At 37.3% G+C, this 10,828-nt stretch overlaps 1 protein-coding gene across 3 annotated transcripts in view; it reads left to right on the forward strand.

The window, feature by feature from the left end:
- Positions 1–7,241, forward strand: part of SEMA5A (semaphorin 5A) — a 274,990-nt gene extending 267,749 nt beyond the window's left edge. For all 3 annotated transcript variants that reach the window (XM_017824133.1, XM_017824131.1, XM_017824132.1), the window contains 2 exons: positions 723–934; positions 2,346–7,241. In XM_017824133.1, coding sequence (XP_017679622.1) covers positions 723–934; positions 2,346–2,465 — 332 coding nt within the window. In that variant the 3' untranslated portion in view covers positions 2,466–7,241. The remainder of the gene's footprint in view (positions 1–722; positions 935–2,345) is intronic.
- Positions 7,242–10,828: the final 3,587 nt, after the last annotated feature.

Genomic DNA, 10,828 nt, shown 5'->3' on the forward strand with positions numbered 1-10,828 from the left:
GTAGTATCTTTGAATGGCAGAGCAGACAGGAGGGTGCTGGGCTCTGAGTTGTTGACTCTACACTCTCTGGCTGCTATGCTTAAAAGCATATTGAGCTTCAAGGAATCTGTCTCTCCCTACTACCCGTTTTCCCCTAACATGCTATCATTTCTTTCTCATTCTCCCCCTTACACGAAGAAAGGAGATATGGAAAACATTTTAGGGAAAAAAGGGATGTGATTCAAAGATATCAGGATTTTGTTATGGCCACAAGTCACCATGTATAAGAGAAAGAACTAAAAGGGCAGTAGAGGTGCTGATATTGTAGTTCACTGAAAAAAAAAAAAACCAAAACCTATGTATTTACATTATACACATAATTTATATATAACAAGGCTTTGTTACATAGTCTGAAAAAAAAAAATTGATGAACTATTCAAACCTACAAAATTCAATTCATTTATCTTTCACTTGGGTTCTGAAATTATTTAAGCATTTTTCAGAGATCTCAGTCTTAATACTTATGGAGATGTATGGGTATCTAAGATTCTTATAATGCTCCCTTCAGGGAAGTAAAATGAATTTACTACTGTAGGGATAAACCATTGCAATTGTTTCAGAGAAACACATGAAAATTTCCTTATCCTTATTTGAATCAAACACTTGTGTACTTTTCCCCCAGGTTTAAGCTTTTATTTCTACTTCCTTAAGATTAAGAATGTCTTCTTCTCTCTGCTCTGCAGAGTTCAACATGTTTCACATGATCGCAGTGGGATTAAGTAGCTCAATACTTGGTTGCCTTCTTACCCTGCTTGTTTACACTTATTGCCAACGGTATCAACAACAGTCCCATGATGCAACTGTCATCCACCCGGTGTCACCAGCTCCTCTCAATACCAGCATTACCAACCACATCAACAAACTGGACAAATATGATTCTGTAGAAGCCATCAAGGTGAGAAGTGGGTTGGGAGCTATTATATGCTCCTAGAAAACATTTCTGCTGTATCAAAAGAATTCTACTTGCTAGTTTTCTGCAGTGACATTTGGGCTCAAATTATGCTGATTGTTAATGACAAAAATAGATTTCATTTGAAATATTTTAATTGCAGATCCTTTTATTTGTCAATCCCCGTTATGCAGGAAGTTCAATTTTGCATGTGTATATAATTTATACAGCAACCTTTCCTGGAAAAAAGCAGACCACTCAAGTTTTTTTTTTGTGGGATTTTTTTTCCTAATTGTGTTCCCTAGTGGCTTGTTCAAGAAGTAAATAGAGCCATTAATGATCACCATGGCATATATTGAAGATAATCCTTTGGCTCTGATGATCCATTCTCAAGGGCACTGTCCATCTTCCTGCCCTATGTCTCCATACAGGAGATGTATCTGGTGAATATATTCTAGGTCAGACTCTCAACTAGTGTTTATACCCAAAATATTCTGTGAAACAGCAGTACAGATTTACTGAGAGTCCATAATAATATCCATATCATTTATCATTATTCCCAAACAGCAACTTCCTTGTTGTGACCTTTTAAAATAGCTCTGCTTTTCAGATCCACCGAATTAAGGAAGGATGTGCATTCTGAAAATACCTGGTTCAGTATCTTCAGACTACACAGTTTATTCATGCAGCTGCAAAGCTTTTTGCAAATGAGAATTTTTCTTGAATCCTACCTGGATAATCCAGTTTCTAATTTCTGCATTTTTCTTTCTAATTAAAGACATTTTAAACAAAATCATTAAAAACAGCAAGAAAACTCTGGAGTTTCTAGTCAGCAGTGGAATATGAACCTAATTTAAAGCTTTTTCAAATGCCGCTAATCATCTCTCTAGATAACTACAGAAACAAACAAACAAAAAAAAAAACCCACAACCCTTTGAAAATTCATAATTTAAAAACCCGTATTACTTTTTTAAAAAACAGAGTTTATGGTCTTAAAACCTTCAGTCATTTCTGCAACATATAACACTTGAGAATGAGAGAATTATTGCAGTAAAGAGAAAATAATTCTTTTTCAGTACAAAGATAATAAGTGAGTCATTCTAATAGGAAGAACAGTATATGTATTATTAAAAAAATTCATAGAATCATAAAATTAGTTTTGTAATGTTAGGGGAAAAGTGCCTGGCTTTATTAATTGCATAGATTTACTTTCTGTATGAATTTTATTACGTAAGAAGGTACTCCTTGCAAATGCAAGTTTTTGTAAATGTACAGGTAGTTCTCAATGCATTTTTGACTGGCTTACTATACACGGATATTAGCCACAAGAATTGCCTTGGTGAAAGAGTGCTTAGTGATCACTTTTCCTCTATCCTTTTCATTTTCTTTTTTCATTTTTTTTTTTTTCTCTTCCCAGGCATTTAACAAAAACAACCTGATTCTGGAGGAGAGAAACAAATACTTCAATCCACATCTTACTGCAAAGACTTATTCTAATACCTATTTTACAGATTTCAATAATTATGATGAGTACTAATGGGCTTGTGTATTTTCTGGCCTCCTGTAACTCCCCAGTCCCCAAGGCCTGTGCTACTTGACTGCTCATGTGATTGAGGCTTCAGAGGTGAAGTTCAGAGACATTTCAAGCACGATCCAAGCCATCAATGTCCCATTGCTGCCAAAAGCCCAAACCACCTGTTTGTGACACGATGTTTTCTTTGCAGAGCGCAAGATTGGCCGTCAGTGTTGGGGGCAGCTGTAGCCCCTCAGTGTCGCTGGACTCCTCATGAGGATTGTATTGCTTCACTCAGTTTCATAAATTTCCAGTCAGATTTCTCTAACAAGTGACTAAGTAATTCCTGAGTTTTAAAGAGAAATAATAATGTTACCCTTTAAACCCCTACCAGGAGTACAAATCTAATTTTCTTTTTAGGCATTGTCTTTTATTTTCTTGAGATTTAAAAAGGGAGCTTTGCTGTTAGCCCTCTGTGCAGTCTCCTGAAGCTCACATCGGTGGAAAGAGCTCACAGGTTGCTGGGAATGAGGATAAGAAAAACGTGATGGTTTAGTGATCCTCTGCAGCAGCTCTGGGCTCTGTGAGCTGGTCTTGGGCTGTAAATCACTCTGGCTGCAGTTCAGCTGTTCAGACTGTGGAGACTAAGGCTGTACCAAGGGATACAATCTTGTAATTAACCCAGACACCTCCAGGGTCAGTGGTTTCCAGTTGTGAGCCGAGCCCTGTCACATAAAGCCTTCACCTTGTTCAGTTTAATTTTTGGAAGGATGTGGAAGGGCATGTCCCACAGGGAGACTGATGGAGGAGGGCAGATGGGAGAGGCACACTGGAAGGTTTTTCTGTGTGTTGTTAGTAAAGCAGCCTTGCAGCAGCGTGCGGGTTTGCGCAAGTTGTGGCATTCCACAGGCTTCCTCTCCTTGGTGCGTGCATATGGGAACACACTTGTCTCTGCTGTAGCACTCACCATCAGGCTGATATCACAGAACGATATGGCTGCACCGCCTTTTGTGTGCTGTCTCTGACTCCTGGGAGTATGTAGGTATAATCATAGATCTGCTTTTTTTCTTTCCAGCTTTTACTTTATATGCACGTCTGACAAACAAGGCTGGCTCAGAAAGCATAGAAATATTTGCAAAGCATTGTCTCATCTTGTTGCCATGTCTGACCCACGTCAGTTAACCCCTAGAGGAACATTCTTATGGTGTTTTAAGTGATGATCTTGTTGTAAATATTTAAAATACTGTTTGAGTTTTAAGTTATCAGTTTTAATTCTTTTTATAGTGGCAGGTAAGGAAACACAAAGAAGTTTTATACCATTTTTCTTTGTTCCATCTGTCTTCACCCACATTCATGACATTATTTTTGTATCTGAAATTCCAGATGTATAACTAAAAAGAAAAGGGCAGGGATTTGGGTCAGATTTTTCAGACTGTGTAGTGATAAGGCAGCATTTGCTATTCTCATAAGCTTGTGAGAAGAAATTACAAGTGAATATTAAGGATTAAAGAACTGGACTTTCATTTTCTTGCTAAAATCAAAGATCATCATACTAGAATGCTAGGGAGGCATGCAAGGAGAAGTAGAATGGAAAGATTTCCATTCTGTGTTTAAAGCCCTTGCTAATTAGGTTATGTTATGATAGGCAAATAGAGAAAAACATGTACAGATTATAATGATTCACAACTATGTACAAAACCAGCAAAAAGTACCAAGAAACATTGATCATGTGAGACTGCATTTGAGCACCACTTTGGTGGTCCAGCCATCTACATAGCAAGGGTAAACACTGTATGTACTGATGGCAGTGAGCTACATTTTTGAATGGGGATATATCTGAATGTAGCAGTCTCTATTCTACAAAAAATTCAAAGCAAGTGGTCTTTAAAAAGCTGTGCAGTAAAATGAATGCACATTTACCATCTGTGAAAATAATTAAGATCAGCCACCTATTTTTTGCAGCTGAATAGTTCTCCCTGTTACTAGCTCAGTCAAATAAAAGCACCTCACCTTCACACCAGTTCATCTCCAGAAAGTATAATAGTGCTGGTTCTGTATAATTTGTGATTTTTTTACTGTACATTAGATTTGGTTTCCCAGGAAGAAATTAGCTGATTGCCCTGGGGAAGAGAAAATTTTCTCTGCAAGAGATAGAGGGGGAAAAGGCTCTCCAAATCATAACCAGTCTGGTATTTGAGTTGGTATATTCATGCCAAAAGATAAAATTTTATATTTAAATAAGATAAAATAAAATCTATATTTCTGCTACTGCCAAGAAAAAACAGCACATGTACATACACTCATATGTGAAACACTGTTCCTTTCTGCCCCTGTGTTAAGAGCACATTAGTCCAGCTTATGGATTTTATATTTAGATTTCTAGTTATGAGACCAATATCTTAAAAATAATTGAAATATGTACTTTTATTTTAACCTTTTTTAATTAAAATTACTGAAATTACCTTTTTTTTTCCTAACTCTTCAGTAGTTTGAGGCACGCCTATCTTTACAGTGATCTATTTTCCATTCTTTTCCTGGATAAATACATATGTTAGATACATGTTATATATGTGGTAATAATACCCTAGGTGAAGTCTGCATAATCATAGGTAGAAGTGCATTTAGCAGATGCTCAGTCTGCTCACACTTCCATCTCCCAAAGGAGTATTTCAGGTGTTCCGTGTCTTTGAGCAATTCCCATGTTATTGAAGCACCATGCCAACTTGTCCAGAAAGTGATTCTTTTAAGCTATTTTTCTGTCATTTAGCTTCCTAAATTTCATTGTTCTATATCCCAGGCAAAAATTTATTCAAAACTCTATCTGAAGCAGCAGGTGAGACATGGAAATACCAGAGCACTTCAATGAGAAAAACTTGACAACAGGATCTCCTTGCCAAGCTAGATTGTGAAACAACAGGTTTTCAAGCTGTTAGATATTTGTGTCTTAGGTAATTTTAGAGGACCCCAGATTCAATGCCTGTATCAGTATTTTCACCTTCTGAGTTCTATGAAGCTGCCCAGGTAGTTTAGTACAGCTTTTTCTTACTTTATTTAATATTTTTTTTTCTAAAATAGGCTACACACATTTTGGTGAAAAGCAGATATCACAGAATCATTTAGGTTGGAAGACATCTAAGATTAAGTCCAACCATTAACCTAGCACTGCCAAGTCCCCTACTAAATAATGTCCATTCCTCCATGAAAGCTCTTATTTTTATTTTTTTTTTGTCAAAAATTTAACAAGGGGGCATTTTCCTGCAAATCTTGTTTAAGCCAATGAAGCTCTCAAATTTGTGCAAGGGTAAAATTAGGTTAAGGAATTATTCTGTTTTGGAAAGGAAAAATCAACTCCCTTGCTCATCAAATGCCATGCTTAAATACCTGCTCTATTATGGATAAATAATTACATTACCTCTGAAAAATGCCAATAGATAATATTACTAAACCACTTTTGCACTGATTGCATAAATTTAAAATTGCTTCTCTATTTTGAATTCAAACATTTTTGCAGATACATCAAAATTGTCTAAGTAAAGCTGCTTCCATGTAGCCCTGCTACATGGAGGAAGCAGGATTGCCAGTCACATCCTGCACGGTATAAACTTTCATTGGCTAACTCAAAGTATACATTTTGTGCTTGTTTTTATGTCCGATACATAGCGTTTGTTCCTCAGTTGCTTAGAAAATGTACTCATGTCCTTGCAGATGTATCTTGGACTTTGATTTGAGTCTGATGATCTTTATGGTCTTTTAAAGTTACTTTACATAGAAGCTTTTCCAGTCATTTGCAGTCACCTGCTGTTGAAGCAGTGTGGTTTTGCTAAAATTAATCAAGAGATTTTTGACTAGTATTAGGATTTTCATGAGAGGGTGGAAGAAAGAATGGGGCTTAAATGGCTTTGATTTCCAGGCTATTAAGCAGTACTGATTAAAGTCTCATATGGGTGTAGGACACTGTGCATTTAGTTTGCTCAACCAGAGCTCCACAGCAACCTCTGGGAAAATGGCATGCCAATGTACAAATCAAGAGCTACTGAAGCACTTATATTAGTGAAGAAAGTTCTCAGAGCGTCAGACCATATGGCTGTTCAAACCAGAAAACCAGTGGTCTCAGATGCAAGTAAAATGTTAATACGATTAAATGCTTCAATATTTTTTCCTCATAATTATAGAATGAATATATTCACTTCTTTAAATGTGGGACCAGTTTTATTAAAATCAGCGCAACATGAGCACATTCCTAATGTTAATTGTATGCATAATGGCTTTGCTGTATGAGATCAATTCTGTAAACAGTTTGGTCTAAGCTTATATTGCTCTGCTTAAGGCATCTGGCCAATTTCTGATTGTAGCTGCCACCAGCAACCTCTTTGTCTCGCATGGGAAAGCATCCTTAGATGGGCAGAGTTACATCCCAGTGTGTCTCTCCACCAACACTGCAGTGAGCCTGGAGAGATATACTTCTAATTTGCAGTGTTGTTTGGATGCCTAAATTTAGGTTGGCAAAAGCTAGGCTCTTGAGTATAATTTTACTCATCACATAAGTAACCACACCGAGATCAGTGGTATGGATGTAACAAGTTACTTATTTTAATGTGTTTACAGAATTGAGCCCAAAATGTATTGCTTCTGCACAAATCCATGCACAGTACAAGATGACTTCAATAGTAAGAAAACAGATTCATTTAAAATTGTTCACAAGCGAATCTGCATCTTGATATCAGGGAATAATATGTGTTCATTGTGTGGGGTATTTGAATTCATTCCTTTCTTTGCTAAATAAATGAATGATAAAACAAGGTACTGCTTGACTTCATTTAAAAGCCATTCTTCCAAATAAAGAAGGGTTCTAGGATTTGTGGACATTTTCCCTTTCTTTTGGTCTCGTCTTCTCCACAAAAATGAATCTGTGTGTGGCTGAAATGGCCTTTAGCTAGACTGTTCTATGTCACTAAATGAATGCTTTGCATTGTGTTGCCATGCAACAACATTTTCTAACTGGGATGGTACAAAGACGGAAATGTGCAAACCTGGGAGGTTTGGCAAAGATTTCAATCCCAGCAGTAGCAAGGATAGGCAGAAGTGAAAACAAAAACACAGAAGAATGTGACTGAAGACTTGGCAAACTTGCCAGTAAACTCACAGGAACTTAGAAGCTTCTTGGGAACTGCTAAGGGTGAGGCTGTTGGGAATGTAACCTCCTGAATAATCAAGCCAACTAGTTGCTCAAGAAAAAGCAGTCTGATTGCAACAGGTATTTGTGCAAATCTGTGATTGTTGCTCAGAATTGGGGAAAAATTGAGTGGTGACACTGTCAGCATCAGGTTAACCAGAAGGGATGGAAATGCTCTCACAAGCAGTGAGTGCTGCAGTACAGGGGGCATTTTGGCAATACCTGTGTTGGCAGGAAGGATAAGGCAAGAGGAGTAGATCCGTAGAGCCAAACAGTTGCTGAACTCCTGGATTTTGGACTAGCTCCAGTCTAGTCCCACAGGCTGAACACACATGAACAGTTAGAGTGTGTACTCCCGTAGTTTACCTCATTCACTGAAGAAAAAAAAAAGCACCACACCAGATGACATGCTCTAAGACCGCCCCGTGGTGCAAGTTAAAGCTGAGAAGTGTACTGGAAACTGATAAACCTTTTGTTTCCAGTTGACTTTTTGGATCCAGATTGGACACTTTTTCACATTCTTGCCTTCCTCTTGCCTTTTCTGCTTGTGAGAAACTGATCACAGCTCTGCCTTGCTGAGTATATATCAATTTGACAGAGCGATTTTATGCCAGTAGTGAGATCTGCTAAAAATTTGTACTGTAAAAGTGACATCAAGGGCTGTGTGAAAACTGTTACAGTGATACTGAGTCTGTTTTATTGTAATTGGTCTTAAACTGAAAGTACTGTAGCAATTCCTCAACTGAAATGAACATCTGAGCAGAGATGGTAATTTTCAGAAAAAAATTCAATCAGTGTAACTTTCAGCATGCTCATAATTCAGTCCTAGAGGCTGAAAATGCAGAAAGAAGATGTTATTTGCACTTGTTTTTTGTTATTTTTTCTCCAGAGGATTTATCCACAAACCTCACCCAACAATAGCTTTGGATTTTAAAATATCATGAAAGGTAATTAACAATAAGCAAAGTATATGTTCCAGGATTCATAGCAAACCGTATTTGCTAATCACCAAGCCAATGGTTTTGAATGAATTCTCACTTTTGTTAGCTACAGCAGTAGACATTGACGAAGAGCAAAGGAAATAAAATTTCAAATAAATGGGACATTTAAGGTCCCAACTTTTAAATAAAGTTTGCCACAAACCCATACCACAGAGATGGGTAGAAGTATTTTCAAATCTCATGATTTGGACCCCAATATGGATTAGAGTAGTTCACTCCCTTGATTTCCTAGACCTGTTCATAACTTCCCAAGAACACTCCTTTTATATTTGGGGTTTTTTTTAATCTTTGTCAATTACTTATCCATGACCATAATAAGCCCACCTTTGCCTATGATTTCCCATGAAAACTGAGCTAGGATTTCTCCTGAGATACGGATTAGAGTCAAAGATGCTTTCTAGTAATAAAGATGTTTCTGTTAACATACTCTGTGCTGTAGAAAGGCACAGGCTGAAGAGGGCATTCTCTTCTTCCCATCATTGGCATTTATGTAGAAAATGAAAATAGAGGAAGGTTAGCTAGCCTGGTTTGCTGGGAGTGCTTTTGGGATATAAATGACTCACATAGATTACAGTAATTAACATACCATAATAACAACCGTCATGCTGGGAAAGACCAGATGTGTCTTTAAGCCTCTTTCCTGCCAGTAGCTGAGAGCATCTGTATTTGTGCTTCAAGTGTTCCTTATTTTGATATAATCCTTTTAAAGGGTAGCCTTTCCTTGCAATGGAATCAAATATTTCTTCATTTCTTATTTTTATTTTTTCTCATGGGAGTTACAACTGTTCAAGTCATAACGGGATTACTTCCTGCATAGCAATCCTCCTCTCCACAGTAATGGAAAAAACCCCTCTATATGTTACCCTGTGCTACAGCACTAAGTTTGTGCTGTTTTGCAACCCCTCTTTCAGTACAAGTTTTCCAGACACTTGCATGGTTGTCTCCATCTTCTCTGTTTTCAGTCAGAAGCTGATTTCTGGTTACAAATTTAAATCTGATACCTATGTACTCTCTGGTCATTTGTGACTGGATTTCTTCAGACTTCACCTGACAAGACCTCTCTGTATCTCTACAAAAGTTTAATTCCAGAAGCCTCAGGTGGGTAGTTAGGGACAGAAAACATTATTTTGACATTGAATGTTGTTAATTTTGTTGTTGTTGTTGATTAAGGTAAACCCTTTTCAGAGAAAAAACACAGTAGGTAAAGTGAGCACAACTATACATGTTACCAACTATTTATGCCAGGGTAATCTGTGATTTAGATCCCAAAATCTTGCACAGTCTCTATGTTGAAATTCATAGGAGAGCTTGATAAAATGAGAAAACAACAAAAACCTTAAATCTTCAATAAACACAAAGAAATTTCAAGAGTGGAAAGTTCATCCACCATAACTCTTCAGCACATGCACTTGTTCTAGAGTTCAGTATCTATTAAAAATGCAGTCCATTTTTAAATGTTCACAAACCTGAAATCTGAGATGAATAAGGGAACGAGCAAAAAGTGCCCTAATATTCAGAGAGGGTGCACTCATGTCATGTTGCAAGAGCTGTGTGATTACATCAGCCAGTTATCAACATGGAAAATTTACAGATAGTAATATTTAAACGTAGGAGCTGTTTTAGCCAACACCAGGAGCTTTCCTCAAAGCTTTCCTGGAAAAGCAGAAAGGCTTCTGCTGCTGAACAGGTTAGGATTTGATTTGTTTCATCTGCATATTTTCTGACACCAGTAGCAGGTGAGATTCATGACTGTTGTTTTTTTACATAACTCTCGTGTGTGTGATGCCTGGGGATGAAAAGTCCCTGCTCAAAAGACAAACTACTTTACAATTGCCTAGTGTTTTTTTTACCTGCTGTTTGTAGTCTGCTTGTGAAAAAATGCATATACTCTTTTCTATCTGGACTCACGTGGTCTCTCTCCCGTGCACATGTGCACACAAGCATATACATGTCCAGCATGATAAAGGGAAACTGGGACAAATATTGCTGAAATCACTGTCAGATCATAGTTTTAGCTTTTTGTGTCTGTAAAGATACTTTTTTCTTCCTGTTCCCTGTGATCATATTTCTTACTGATGCTTGAGAGCACACACACTGACTGAAATCTGGTACACAAACACAAAACAGAAAGGCAGATTTCTGTGTGGGAGTTCTTAGTGTGAGTTGCCTCAATATTTGAGCAGTAGTTGCTGACAGCTTTTGGTTTAAATAAT

This window comes from Lepidothrix coronata, unplaced genomic scaffold, assembly GCF_001604755.1.
Source record: "Lepidothrix coronata isolate B3197 unplaced genomic scaffold, Lepidothrix_coronata-1.0 Scaffold109, whole genome shotgun sequence".
In the NCBI taxonomy this organism is placed as follows: Eukaryota; Metazoa; Chordata; class Aves; order Passeriformes; family Pipridae; genus Lepidothrix; species Lepidothrix coronata.